The following is a 16,282-nucleotide window of genomic DNA, read 5'->3' on the forward strand; positions in this document are numbered from 1 at the left end:
AAAAATTCATAAACTCAAATTACAACTCAAATTTACATAATGGGACAATTCGTCTATGTGCAACTGTTTTACTCCAGATGTTAGGGTCTTAACCAAGCTTGTAAACCCTGACCATATGAATCTGTCAATTTACTCAAATGTCAAAGCGAAAACAAATTTCGGTGTTTACAAACATTTTACATCGTTTATCTTACATTATTTTACGCACACATCACATCTGAAAAGAATATAAAAAATAAAAACCTATTATTTAGATCAGTACAAGGGGCATATTGATAAATATTATTTATTCTGATGTCAACAATAGATAAAAAGGTTAGTTAGTTTTTAAACAAATTATATGTATATAAAAAGCACTAAATATGTTGTGTTTCACGTATTTGATCATCTAGAGTACAACTAGTACAAGTTCGAGCTCCTCTTCAGGCAGCAGCTCTACAAGTGGGAGTTCTAGTTGCTCGGAAACTGGAAGTAGTTCGTCCGAGTCTGAGTCTAGCAGTTCTGGTGAAGATAAGACCAAAGTATTCAACAACAACGTAAAATCTAATTCGAACACGCATCGCAAAAATTCTGATTTTAAATCTGCGGCAAAATTAACTGATTCTGAGAGATATGCGTTGGCATCCAAATCACGTATCAATCACGGAGTTAATAATCGGTTTTCACGTTTAGATACAATATCCAGTGAAGATGATATTCCGCCACCAAAAAAATCTACGCGACCTTCTGCACTTAACATAGCAGCTGCTGCCCAAAGGAAGAAGGTGTACCCAAATCCAATATTAGCCATGCACTCACATAAGGCAGCTGCTTATAAAACATCTCCTTCTGCATCAAAACAACAGCCAAAAAATTCAAATACAAAATCACAAATAGCTAAAGGGAACAATGTAAACAAACAGGTATGTGCCGATGTAAGCAATGTAAATGAAACAGAAGAATCTCTACATACCCAAAGTTCGAACGTATTACCACCTAATGTCAGTGCTGAAAAACCAGTCAAAGACAGCCCATCTAGTCCGAATGATAAAGAAATTCAAATTAAAAAACCAGTAGCGCAGAAAACACAAATGATGGTTTCCAATACGAATGATACTAAAGGGTGTCAAAATGCGCGTGTAATGCCTCAGCCTAAGAAAAACCTTATAAGTAAAAACTTTTTGGTGCAGCAGCAGAAGAGCTCTGAAGAGTCGGAATCTGAAAGTGGTTCGCTGACCGGTGATGACACAACTACAACTAGCGATTCTGATTCGAGTGATTCAAGCAATTCGTTTATGTCAGAGATAACAAAATATAAACGGGCAGCTACATCAACTAAAATATCACATTCAGATTCTGAAGATGCTGCAACTGAGGTACAAGAAACAACAACTCGCAAGTTGACCCGCTCTTTAAGCTCGAGACACTCACAACAACAAGTCAAAAATCCTGTCGTTAATCCTCCCGTTTATTATGAAAGTGATTCAGATGATGTGACTGAAATTGGTGCAGTTAAGCGATCTCAATCGACAAGCCCAACAAAGAAACCTGGTATGACTTTAAGCTCCAGCAATAAGACTAACGTAAAAAAGGAAATTTTCCCAACACTAACACATTCGAAGCCACAGTCATTTTCACCATTACAAAAGGTGGAACGTAAGTGCTCAGTAGAAGGTTGTGACTCATCTGGACATTTAAGTGGATTACTAGAACGACATTTTCTACCTGAAGCGTGTCCTATTTATCACAACTTAACTGCAGCTGAATGCATTGCACAAGCCAATGAACGTAAAGTGCTTGAGGAACAGCGACAAAAGCTAATAAATAGTTTGACAACAGCCACTGCAGTAGTTACTGCAACAACTACTACAACAGATACATCAACAGTTGCAGCCCCACCAACCAGTACAGACGATACAGTGAAAGTATTGACTCCTGAACAAACAGAATTTCTTGCAAAAATCAAGGAATCACGAGCAAACTTTCGACCATTGTCTACGGTGATTAATAGCGAAAAAGTGAAAACAGAAAAGTATTATGCAGATGAAGATCGTGAACCTAAACTAATTGGGATTGCACCTGATTATGATATAGCAATGTTCCGTGAAGCGCAATCAATTGCTTCAGTTAAAATTGAGGAAGAACTCAAAGACTTACCATTGGGAAAAGGCATAAAGTAGATATGACTTTTTATTTTAAAGTTTTTTCTTAGTTATTTATTAATTTACATTACTTTTTAGATATATAACGATGGGAAAATATAAGATGGAAGTTTGGTATCAATCCCCATATCCTGACGATACTGCTTCCTTATCCAAAATGTATATTTGTGAATTCTGTTTACGTTATCAAAAGTCTGAAACGTGCATTAAGCGTCATGCACAAAAATGTGTATGGCGACATCCACCTGGCGATGAAATATATCGAAAAGGAAAACTTCAAGTGTGGCAAGTGGATGGCAAAAAGCACAAACAGTATTGTCAGCATCTTTGCTTGTTAGCAAAATTTTTTCTGGATCACAAAACGCTTTATTATGATGTCGAACCATTTTTATTCTATATAATGACATTGGCTGATATGGATGGTTGTCATACAGTGGGGTACTTTAGCAAGGTATGTTTTTGTTATCTTCACTACATGTTCAAAAATAACAAACTATAAATTTAATCGAACCACATTTCCATATGCTGTGTACCAAATAGGATGTTACATAGGGATCCCTTACAAACAGATCTCCTCGGGCAACAACAACAACAACAACTTTTAACAATCGTTAAGATTTATACTTTGTTTTATGTTGTAAAGTCATTACTACTGCTACTAACATCTGAACTGGTATGATTGAGCTATTATACTTTTTGAAGATTATTTATTTAATTAAAATAGTATAAACTTATACTTTTTGCAAAATGACAAATAATATCTGGAATTCAAGCCCAACGCACGATTAAATAAACAATATGTTGTTGTTTTTGTAACCCACAGGGATCTGCTTGTGTAGTCCAGTTTGAATGTGACGAACGGTACCTAGTCGTTAAACTTAACTTGTGGCAGCGTGACTTAGTTTTGGCAGCTCTTGGAGCCATTAATAGACAATCACTGGTTACAGTAGTAAGCGGCTTTCAGTGTAGTTCTATTCTTTGGATTATAATAACCCGGCAATTGTGCTTTTAAAATGTACTTGTTAAATTACATTTCGACGTTTTTACTCACTGTGGTCAGCGACTGTTTCTGACTATTATATAGTCGGTGTTACAGACTATTATAAATCGATAGCATCAAACTCCTTACACAGACATATAACATATATAATATATAAGATATAAAAAGAAATAATTAGAGAAATTTAGAAACAGAAGTTAGAATAATTGAGTGTCATTATATAACTGTGGCTTATGCGTTTGTTCTAAAAATAGTAAATAGAATATGTATTGTTGTTGACAACGTATATCGTTTTAGATATAATTCTGTGTTTTACATAATATGGGGTTTAAGGTTTAAGTTCATAAATTCACTTAAAAATAAATTATTGTGTTCAATTTTATCATTAACCACTTTTCTACCTGACACTAGTCACTAATTATGTACTTAAAAGTACCACAGTGCCAGGGGTTCTAAAGTTTCTCACATCACTTCTATTACAATCGCTTCGTTGGCTAGAACGTTCGAATGATACTGATCACTAGAACAACAAAGTCTATGAGACCATTATTTTCCTTTTGTTTACCGTTCCTTTTGAAGGTACATGGTTCGTTATTTAATAATTGTGGTATTTCACTTGCTCAGCACTTTTATAATAAACATTTTGTCCACTCTAGAATTGCAATTTAGTAAAATCTCGTAATCCTTATTTCAAATAATAGTAATTATAGATAGATAGATTTTAAATGGGTTTGGAACTTGTCAGCATGTCGTTGCATCTTTTGAGAATTTTTTCACAAAACCACTTTAGTTCCATAGACGAGTAACAGTTAGAAACGCCATTATATCCTTTGAAGAGATGTTGTCTAATTCCGTTATAAGTGGATAGGCAGTTGATAAGTACCGAAGTCTGAATCTGGCGCGACTATCACAGTGACATAGAATGTGTTCTGCTCTTTGCTTGTTCCTCCTCTTCCTCACAACAAAGTCTGCAGCTGTAGAGCTATCCTGGTTCAACAATATGTATGCAGAAGAATAAATGCTTTTGTCGTGGTTACATTCGACATCAAGTACGGTGTCGAAAAATTAAGCAGACTGCCAAAAGAAAACTATTGAAACTACTCAGGTGACAAAGTATTATATTTGTGTTGGTTTGTGACAAATTGCCCTATGTTTTACTTAAAAAGCTTGAAGTCAGCGCTTGAATTCTGTTCACCAATTTCTGGTCGCTGAGTTAAAGTGACCTTTTAATTAGAAGACTATTTTATTAATATTTTTATTTGAATGAAAAAGAGAGAATGTATCTACGTCTGTAAAACTAGATGCAAACTAATGTTATGTCGGACTGCTATTACTTTCGCAAGTGTTTAGATGACGCCACTTTAAATTTTCCCTTCACTCTTTGGAACCGTTTGTATATATATGTAGCTTTATAGCTATTTTGGTTAAACAAGAATAATTTTTTACTAATTTTATATAGACAAAATCAACCAGTTCATGCTTAGAGTGATTATCAGAATTTTTTTATGAATTAACCCAACCATCATATTTTACAACTTTGAGTTTTCTGTCTGCAAACTTAGACAAGTGATGTTCTTGACCATACCCAAATTTTGAAAGAACTTCGCACTCCCCCAGTTCGTCGAAGCAATATTTGAAGTGTGGATGTTAACAACTTTGGTGCATTGATTTTTAATTTTTGCAGTGGTGCAGTAGTTCTGTCTGCATTACCAAATGCAGCCAAAACATAAAAGAAACAGCGGACTGGGTCGGAAAATGAGTGCGCATGTTCCAACATCCTTACATTATTATTTCCCTACTCCCATACTCCAATTAAATGGCGTGTATGCATATTTAGAACAACAACAATATATCAAGTTTCTACTATTGTGTCTGACTATTTACCAATCTGTCTGCCTCCCAAGCAGCAGCAGTCAGCAGTCAGCAGTGGCAGCAACGAATTGCCAAAGCCGTTCATGTGACTCTTACCCAAAATTTTAAGAACTTAAATATGTTTTTGTTTTTTTTTTTTTTTGTTCACCACGAATGTCTGAATGTCTGTATTTCTCACTTCTATGTATCGCTTTATGTGTATAAATAATTTAGTTGGATAATGCAAATGTGAATAATTGTGGAAGTAATATGACAATTTGTTGGTCAATTTTAATGCTGCTAACATATTCGTATCTAAATTCGCTGACTGAAATGCTTTCATTGAAGTCAAGCCATGAATCACCGAAAACTTGCGTCTTCCACAGTACATAATAGCTCACAACCTTACAAAGTTCGTGGGCCAGACGTATAAATGTAACCATGTAACCATGTAACTACCTAGTGTAATAGCAAAGTTAGACAGGAACAAAAGGCAAACTGAATAGGTCTGAAAGAGCCAATAATAGTAAAAAATAAATCAAAAGTATAAGGAAACCACCGACGTTTTATTGCATGACGTCAAATGTCGTGAATAAAAACCATGCTCCAGTATATATTTTAATAAGGTCGTAAACCTTTAAGGAGTATAGAAATAAGGAGACGAAAGGTAGTGTAAGAATAACTATATAGGTTGTTTATCTTCGCGATGATAGAACTAGTCGATTTTCCTCTGCGTCTATTCTTTATGTTTTTTTTTTGTTTCATTTATTTATTTATATATATATGTATATGTATATATATTATAGAGCCCATCTATTTAGACGTCTCAAAGTGCTTATCTCACAGTTTGAAGGATAATACAATTTCTCACTTCTGGTTGTTTATTTAAACTCTTACATCTGCCAACTGCGTAACTTTTTATTGAATAACGTAGTTATTTTGTTGCCCAGTCCCTTTAAATGCTGTACAGTGGTGTGGCTGATACATCTATTATTCCATGTCAACGAACCCCAAAATTTAAAATAAATTTTGCAAACTAATAAAAACTCTCAAGCGGTTTCACAAACTTAATGAAGAAATAATATAATTATTCTGGTTTTAAGTAAGCAATAAATAAGGACTCTAATATTTTAATATATACCAGTATATAAAACGTAGCTCTCTATGTAGTAACTTCAGTTTAAGCTTATCAATACTCCAAAATTTACAGATGTACGTCTCTTGTTGTTGCTGTTGTTTTGAGTGACACTCAATTGCCTAAAAAGACTAGTGATGCCATGACGAAGACTCGGTCTCTCTTGAATACATAGGTTTACGTCTATTGTTGATATTATTGTAATCTATGATAGGAGCGGTGATTTGCACTTGATTGTCTAAAGAGACGAGTGATTCCATGACGAAGACTCGGACTCTCTTGAAGCCACGAATTTATGTCTGTTGTTGTTGGTTGTAGTTCACACTGATCTAAAAATCAAGCATAAAAAAAGATTACAGTGCTTTAAAATTGACCGAATCTTCTACCATTCTTTGATCGTCTCCTTTACAGACGACCAAGCTCGTTTCAATGTTACCGACAACAACAATAAAGATACCAAGGACAAATCTACGTCACGAAGAACGCGGCATGCTTTCTGCTTGCACCGGAGCCAGCGGAATCTCTTGATTTCTATGCCAACCAAATGCTGCTTACTAATTTTTTTAAAGTCTTCTTTAATAAAATAATACATACGATTACCAATATAAGAAAGCCAAAATTTTTGTATAATATATTATTGTTAGTGTTGTGTTCCGTATTTTTCCAACATTTGGGAATACTGTGAGATTTCTGCAGAGATAGTGAGTAGCCACTACTTGCATGTGCTAGTGCTACATGTATTTCCAGATGATAAAATGTTTCTCACTTCTCACAATAGGTACTCATAGAGCTGGATATCAACGTAGATTTGAATAACACTGATCATTGGTCTTTGTAAAAGTAAGAGTATCGATAATGTATCTTTTATCTATTTCTAAGTAGTTCGGATATATGTAGTTGCAGTACAATATATCCATACCATTCAAAATAATATGAACTGATCCTTTGTTTAAAAATTTTTCTGGCTTTAGTTAAAACTTAGATAGCGGTTGTAGTTGTTTTAATCTAGGTAGTTTCACTGTTCCTATTTGAGTTACTTTTCAAATAAACGATTAGAACTCAGGCAAATGATGAATTAAGTTTGGATTGCACTTTTCCAAAAGTGGTTATATATACTAACAATATAAACAGTTAAAAAAATGATCACTTAATTCATCAAATAAAACAGAATAAATTGATGTGGGCATTGTATAGTATGAAGTGGCATTTAAAACTTTTGCATGAGAAATTCCATCGTTTCTCGGGAAGTCTATTTAGTTTGTCTACTAATGATGGAAACCCTTATGGGAGTGGTGCACCACACTGGAAGTCGAATTTAAAGACGATAAGAGCATTTATTACTTCTGCATATATACATATCTTATTATAGTCTATATAGTTCTACTTTTTCTCTGGAAGCCTGATTAGTTTATGTTCAAGATTTGAGGCTCTCTAAGACTAGTACACGACACTTCATGTCAAATGTATTCTCGACAATAGCATTCAATATATTTGTGGTTTCGCCACGCTTTGAAAAGCCTGCTTAGAGGGCCTTTCATGTAAGCGGTGAGATTTTTTTGGGAGTGGTGCATACCATTCAATGGTAATCGATAATAAATGACTCTAAAGCAGAGACACAACCGTTCATAAAACTTATTTTCTCTTTATTTTCAATTTTGTCGCAGTTTTAACAAAATAGAAAAAATACCAATACGATCATTAAAAACCGGGTGTGATATTATATGTAATATCTTTTCCTAGTTAAGCTGTTGATAAAATTTTGACATCATAAACATATCAAAATCTTTAATTTGTTCTATATTTACATTTTCAGGAGAAAAATTCTTTCTACAATGTTTCCTGCATACTAACTTTGCCACCATATCAGCGAAAGGGATACGGAAGACTGCTAATTGATTTTAGTAAGTAATCTTATTTATAATATAGTTTAATGGGTTACTTCTGATAAAGCTACTAATTAATTTTTGACAACTCACTAAGACTTCTTATTATAACACTAGTATTATCCTTCTATACTCTTTGGTATTTTAACCAATTAAAAAAGTTGGTGCTGTTCATTGCTTAAAAAGTATCGACATTTCTGATACATGGGTGTGTTTCTAGAATACACTAAAAACGTTCAGCTGTCTTTTTGTGTTACATTATGTTACTTGAATTTTGATACTTGACATATTTCGTACCTTGTCATTATAACCAGATAATTTTTACACTTTTTATATATTTAAACATAAGTTAGGCAAATTACAGGGGTTCTAATAATAGAACATTTCTGTTAGACGAACCAGCCATCATCAGTCCAGACGGTCATAAATTGCTGTGGCAACTTATAACGTTTTCGAAAAGTGGAGACTATGTGGTTGACTTAATTTTTTTATTTAAGAACTTCTTCCGGGGTTTTGTCGATTTTCAGGTATAAAACATTTATATTGAAAATCAATTTTGAAATTATAGACATAAAAATTTAAATTTTATTTAACAATTATTATTTTTATTTAAAAGAAATTAAATCTGCGACGAATATTTGGTCCACTCTTAGTCCATTCTTTAAATATAATACTTTTTTAATTTTATTGATGTTGTTGTTGTAATCCGTTTAGTTCTATTCTCCTTGAAAACGCCTAGTTAATAAAAAATATGGCCGAAATAACTAGGAAGATATAAAGAATAATTAGAGTGTATGAAATATAAATATCCCCCTGCCATACTTTTATCTATTATACTTACTAGGATAAGTTATGTAAACCATAAGTTTACAACAATAAGACGTAAAGCACAATACTTTACATCTTAGAGGCAGTACGATATAGACCACGATCGAAAAACACTTTAATGCTAAAAACTAGCGAACGACAAATGGAAAAATATATTACTTTTAAGATTAACTATATAAATTAACTAAATCCTCTGTTCATTGATGAACTATAAATGATTTTTACTGAAATGATAATGTATTGTAATACGGGAACTTACTCTAAGTTTTTCTCTTTATAACCTCGCCCATGCTTATTATCGCATTTTATATTATTACAATACACCTTATTCATCTCTTTATCCCAGTCTGAGTCTGTTTTCTGCTGGCTTAATCAACTGGAACTGGGGAGATCTTACAATTTGCTACAGAAATTTTAAGATAAATTAGGATTAAAGACTATGTGCGTATATAAAACAGTGTGAAACGTGTTGAAAGTAATATTCTATATAATAATTTAAAGAAGGGGCGTAAGGCAATGGAGCCCCGTAAATGCAAAGGACTGATGTCGATGTGGGACTAATGGTGGGCATGTGCATGTTTCAGATAATTTTGTATACAAAAACAGATAAATTGTAATACAAGCATGTGTTTTGTATATCTCTGTTAGTTCATATTTTCCAATAACTAACTAACATAGAACTAGAATAGACGTGACGATTAATTGTCTCATAGTATCTGCATTCATCTGATTCATGCGTAGTTTGTACAGATGGTTAAAGCTGTCACATTTAGCAGTGAAGCCGCATTGGATTTTTAGTTCACATCTATTGAGTTGTAGAGCATATTCTACTGTCTTTTGTTTTGTGTGTTAATACCTGTAGGTCCTATGAGGAACAAATTGCCACTTTCTTTTTCTTTTTTTTTTTGTACAAGAGTAATAATGCTTTTGCTAAGACAGTTTTAACATGTTGTATAGTGTTCAATTATTGCAATAAGACTTGCACCAAATATGGTACCTTCTATTTGTCATATTTTTTTTTTTTTTTTTTGTGGCAAGGAGGAGTGGAATGCCTACGCACTGACCACAATCCGGCGGCCCGGAAAGTGAGTGTCCGACTCTCACGGACTAAACCAACTCCCCCTCATTCCTAGAGACCTTGTCCTACCTAGGGACTACGTTAGTATTACTTCGAGGTAGGGTCTCTATTAGTCATCTAAGACTTCCATCGGTGTGACCTGCGTTCAGGCCCCGCAGCTGCTGCAGGTGATTAACCTTATCCTTCATCTTTGTGTGATATATCTGTTTTACTCCAGCTGTCTTCTGTCAAGGTCTACTTTTTTCAATCTCAGGATCTTTTCAGCAAACATTTCTATTTGTCATTAGGCATACTTTTTTCTTAACTAACGCATTTTAAGGATAATTTTAAAAGATGTTGACACCTCTAGGTTTTATGAAATAAAGAGTAAGCGCATGTTCTACGCTCATTTCCAATAATTTTTAGAAAATGAGTATAGTATTTTACAAATCTGTTGTTCTTATTAATTTAAGTTCTTCTTTATTACATTGTTATTATTACATTATGTCCAAAAGTTTTCTAAGGAGTATAGAGGTCAAGGAAGCTTCAGCCGTCAGTAGACTAATCTTTTATCTGGAATTTAAACAAGGCAACGAAATACAGAAAACTCTAAAAATTTATCCAATGAAATTTACAAACATAAGAAGAGAATAGTTTACTCACCCATAAAACTGTATAAGATGTGTGGAAATTAAACGAAAAAGAAAATATTTAGGAGGACTGCAGTACTAGCATGGGTATAACAATGAGCCTCGGTTTATTCACGGCACATACCTGCGAGATCAAAATCACCGGTCCCGATATATATAGGTATATAGGAATTACAAAGAGGAAAGAACGAAAAAACATATCTTATGCTTAAGTCGTGTGATATTACGAATATTTATAAAATACTTCTGGGCATCATAATTTAGAAACAGTGCAACTTTAAACACTCTTTAAATTTGTTGAAAGAAACAAATCCCCACTACAAATTTACGTCTATATTTTAACTACAAAAAATTCTTAACTGCGATCTATTTCTCTATTCCAAATTAGATATATTTTCATTTAAAACTTAAATATTTAAGTAATGAACTACCTTCAATATTCAGTTGATCTATAACTCACTAATAGCTAACCCGATATCTCTAATTAAATCTATATTTAGAAATAAAATCAAAATCAAATAAAACCTATTTGGTTTGCAATATGCTTCAATTTAAATATTTTAAGTGTTCGTAGTAAAAGATACTGTATTGTCATGTTATAAAGATAGGTAGACCAAGTCTCATAGCATGCCTTCCTATTTCGCAGTGGCCCGTCAGCACAGATACCGTGGTGCTGAGCAGATCCCGCCTTAGTTGATGTAGCTGACTAGTGCGTTTCTTGTCCAAATAAGACTAATTCAATCTAAATATCTAATGATGGGTTTCAACAGCCCAGTGTTGCGTGGCTATGCTCAGATATTTTTGTTTAATTGTCAGTTTAACAATAGCAAGTGGAACGGCAATAAAAGTGAATGTCAGGGAGAAGAGTTGAATATAAATTTGTTTCTAAGATCTCTTCCATTTAGAAATTTTCTACAGAAAATAAGGTTTTAATTTTTTTTAATAAACTGGTGGCAAGATGATCCCGAACCTAGATGATAATCTTATGATTAATGATGGTTGTTATACAAGTTTCTCCCAGATATCTCTTTGAAAAATAGAAAATTATAAAAATGACTCTTATAAATAGATGTAAGTTTGATTCCTAAACTTAAAACACAATTCTGAAAATAATGGCTAATGCATATCTTATAATATAATTCATATCATATTTATATCATATAGGTACCATATTTATATATATATACTTATATATATATTTAATATTATATTTATAATATATTTTATAAACAAGTGTCTGCAAACTGTGCTTAAACGTATTTACTTGAAGGATATCATGTTTTAGATTTCAGAGTTGGCGGGGTGTATATCAAGCACTACCAACTCAAAAACATATTTATAGGCAATATATCACTTTTAAAGAACACGGTAACAATTCTGGATTAGAAATTTCTGTACCAATTATACTCTAATTTATGTGAAACATTTACTAGGTTTTACTTATATAAAGCAAAGTATACTTTAGAGTTGGAAGATGATAGGATTTATTTCAATGACCTCCAAAACCTTTAAAAGCAAACTAAGCTAACAACACTTCAGATTGTTATGACAGCAAAGCCTCAATTCATAGATGGCTTGGAAATGTCTTAATATATCATTCCATCATTCCATCATTTATTATAAACATTCGCTATGATGTCCTGAAATGAAAGATAAGTACCTTTTGCATATACCATCATTGCATATACCTCCAAAAATAATCCACAAGGTCAGTTGAATTGTTTACTTTTTATGCAGATTTTAGCACTTTAATGTGTATGCATTCATATTCATATAGGCATTTATTATTATATTTTACATATTCTACTACACTTATTTATAAATTTATAAATAACTTATCTACCGACTTATCTACATTGACTTGCTTATTTGTAATTTCAACTAATATTCTCGATAAATTTAAATTAATAAATGTTTAATATACAATTTCTATAAATTGATTCAAGGAGTTCAGACAAAGAAATTTATGCATGTTTGTGTATTTATGTTTGTCGTTATTACTACAGTAGCAGACAACAAAGGTCAGAACAGGTCACCAATAAAGGGCGTCGTCCTCTACCGTTTAGTGCTGCGAATATTCGGTTACTCAACTGCAAGGTAGCCGAATAAAAAGTTCTGTTGTGCGTATTCGCTTGCTACGCACTCGAACGAGTTTATGGGAACCGTGACTTCTTTTCGTCAGCACCGAAGGCCCAAGACGGACGGACAGACCATAGTTCTCACTCATACTGACTTAAGCTCTTTCACAATTTCGGAAAATAATATTAAACTAATTTAACATTAAACTTCAAAATGTCCTTGCCATCCTTGTTTCAACGCAGAGTTTATTTCTTGTCTTTCCTTCAGTGCCAATAGCACTGAATTTTTTTCAAGTGTAATTTCATTGCTTTTAGTTTTCGTGTTCACGATGGGTTACAGGTTACTCGTGTGCAGCTAACGGTAATGAACTGGAAGTTAAATGTTGCAACACTTCACACGAGCCGACTATGACTTGATGGATCGATAAAGTCGTCTCGTCGGTCCTTTCCCACCACCAAAGCCATTACCAACCAACGCTCACATGCACATAAATATAAACATACGCACAGACGGCGCTGCACAGACATAAGCAAGAAAAAAATCAAAACATTTTGGTTTGATGTGTCATGCTGGCAACTGGCAACCGGCAACCGGCAACAAAGCGGCAGGAGTATCGGCGAAAATAATAATAATTCTCACAACGCATGAAAAGTAGCTCCAATCCGGCTCAACTGATGAGACAACAGCCAACAGCCAGCCATTGCTACAGTCGCAGTTTCAGACGCAGTCCAAGCAGTCGTAACATGTTTTTCGTTAAGTTTGAGGGGATTTTAAAAATTCAAGCACAATTCGAAGTTGAAGTAAACCTTGTACATTATGTACCACCGAAACGACAACGACAACAGCGACGACGAGAACGACGACGACGACGACGACGACGACGACAGTAACAACAACAGCAACAACAAGAATATAACCAACAATTTTTACTATTAGTGTATACATCTCAGACGTGTGAATGGCAAAAAAAAGGTGCGTGGGTGAATGGACGAGGTTTTGCGTGGTGTTGGAGAAGTAGACCATCATTGCCAATGTAAAACCCATCCAATCCTTATAGTTGTTCAGTCTAGACAATTGCATTGTTTTCCGTTTTTTTGCCGCTTTACTTTTTTGCCAATTGTGTAACAGGAATTTATAAGTTGGTCATGTAATTTGCCTTAACTGCGCTCTATTGGGGGTTTGAACATACGAGTATTTTATGTCAGGCACATCAAGGAAAATTGTCTATATAGTAAAAATATACTTTTGGTCCTTAATATAAATCAAGTTAAAAATCCTTAACTTTAGTCTAGGGACCAAGATCCCTAAGTACGAAGTGCCAAGGTCGTTAAGATATCACCCCCGCCTATTTTTTCCAAACTTAAATGGAAAGCCTTGCGAAAATAAAAAATATCCTTCCACATTTTATTTTCATTTTTTTATTTGTCATATATTATATTTTATTATATTATATTATATTATATTATATTTTATTATATTATATTTTATTATATTATATTATATTATATTATATTATATTATATTATATTATATTATATATATTATAATATATATTATAATATTATATTATTATAATATATGTTATAATATTATTATAATAATATAATGTTATATATTATTAAAATATTATATATTATATTATATATTATTATAATATTATATATTATATTATATATTATTATAATATTATATATTATATTATATATTATTATAATATTATATATTATATTATATATTATTATAATATTATATATTATATTATATATTATTATAATATTATATATTATATTATATATTATTATAATATTATATATTATATTATATATTATTATAATATTATATATTATATTATATATTATTATAATATTATATATTATATTATATATTATTATAATATTATATATTATATTATATATTATTATAATATTATATATTATATTATATATTATTATAATATTATATATTATATTATATATTATATTATATTATATATATTATATATTATATTATATTATATTATATTATATTATATTATATTAAAATTATACTATATTAAAATTCTTTTTTTATTTATTTGCAAACAGGTTATTTATTAACAAGAGTGGAAGGAAAAATTGGTTCACCGGAGAAGCCTTTATCAGACTTAGGCTTAATATCATATCGTTCTTATTGGAAGGATGTACTGTTGGATTATCTTTGCAACCGTTCTGGAAATACGCTCAGCATAAAAGATGTCTCACAGGTTTTAAATATAATCGTTTCCAGAAACATTTTTTGCAACATTTGTTTTTTAGGAAATGGCTATATATTCATATGATATTGTCAGTACACTTCAAGCTTTAGGCATGATGAAATATTGGAAAGGCAAGCATATTGTCCTTAGAAAACAAGTAAATTTTTAATTAATTAATTAATTTTAATTTTAATATTTAATGATACTATTTTAATTTTGTATTTGCAGGATGTTTTGGACGAGTATGAAGAGCGTTCCAGAAGGAGAGGCAATTTTCCAAAAATCGATCCGACTTGCCTAAGATGGAAACCCTTTGTACCACTACAAACAAACAATTCGCCTTAATTGTATTAAATCCCTACACATACTATTTCACTAACAGTTTTCATATGTAGATCCTTCCTTATCCATCCTTATAATTAATTTATGATTTATAGATTAAAATATTTCTTAATTTTTATTCAACAGTGTAGTTTCGAAAACTCACAGTAAGAAATGAAACCTTTTACAAACCAAATGACTTTTATTTTTTTGTAGTTTTATTAGGTAAATTCATTAAAAGAAAAAAACAAGGAAAAGTATATGTGTATAGTCGTATAGTATGAACTCATTAACATTTGAAATAATTTATTTTAGTAATAGATGAATAGATCTGATGGTGATGTTGGCTCAGACCATCATCTTCTTGATACATTACAACTCATTGTCAACTACTTCTGATAACACAAAAAACCAAAAAAAAGATCAAATTGTTTGATTTTGATAAGCTCGCTTAAACCACCCTGCTTAATGCCAGTAACGACTTTGTTGATAAACCTGAAGAAAAAGGCATTGATAAGCAACGAAAGGCAAATTATCACATTTTTGAATGCAGACCTCTTCACAATGCACATAAGAGTATTTCTGCGTGTTTGTTTACTAATTCTGAAGTCTGCCAGGACTGCATGTTATGACCCATTCTATTCTTATTTGTCATCGATACATCCTTCGCGCCGTCATAGTTGGTGTTAATAGAAGTATATCTTTTACATTCGATGATCGATGATGATATTTTAATTCTTCATTAATTAATCGTACAACCAGTTCGATATCTGAATCAGTGTAGACTTCATTGTTTAGTTTATGAGCAACCCAAACCAGTTTTTTCATCGAATGCCGATTTTCTACCCGTTTCGCTGCCAAGACTCTTGATAGCTTATTTTATCAGCCTACTGAAATTTGTAGATGTCTTTGCGAAGACATTTATGTAATACTTTTGTAAACTAAGTTCGTATCCATCATGGTGGTGGCGCAAGCGTTTAAAATGTTAGGCTGTGATGATGTTTGATCGTCAAACAGTCCAAATCCAGATCTGATTCGTTTCAGTTTATATTTGACACATGCGTTTGAGCTCCTGTGGTATAGGTTATACTTCCAAAATTACAA

At 32.2% G+C, this 16,282-nt stretch overlaps 1 protein-coding gene across 1 annotated transcript; it reads left to right on the forward strand.

Annotated features, from left to right (window-relative positions):
* Positions 1–133: 133 nt before the first annotated feature.
* On the forward strand, positions 134–15,345 carry LOC119688140 (histone acetyltransferase KAT7). The gene is made up of 7 exons (XM_038102801.1): positions 134–315; positions 393–2,155; positions 2,220–2,592; positions 7,941–8,028; positions 14,709–14,866; positions 14,919–15,014; positions 15,086–15,345. Exons 1-7 carry the CDS (start codon positions 295–297, stop codon positions 15,200–15,202), a joined length of 2,616 nt encoding a protein of 871 aa, XP_037958729.1. The 5' UTR covers positions 134–294; the 3' UTR covers positions 15,203–15,345.
* Positions 15,346–16,282: the final 937 nt, after the last annotated feature.

The sequence above is a fragment of the Teleopsis dalmanni genome, chromosome X (assembly GCF_002237135.1).
Source record: "Teleopsis dalmanni isolate 2A chromosome X, ASM223713v2, whole genome shotgun sequence".
Classification (NCBI taxonomy): Eukaryota; Metazoa; Arthropoda; class Insecta; order Diptera; family Diopsidae; genus Teleopsis; species Teleopsis dalmanni.

Excerpts from the sequence above, each read along its gene's own strand:
- LOC119688140 (XM_038102801.1), top strand. The coding sequence starts at position 295 with ATGTCAACAATAGATAAAAAG. Across the intron at positions 316-392 it reads TGTCAACAATAGATAAAAAG|AGTACAACTAGTACAAGTTC; the intron begins GTTAGTTAGTTT and ends TTGATCATCTAG. Across the intron at positions 14,867-14,918 it reads GCATAAAAGATGTCTCACAG|GAAATGGCTATATATTCATA; the intron begins GTTTTAAATATA and ends TTTGTTTTTTAG.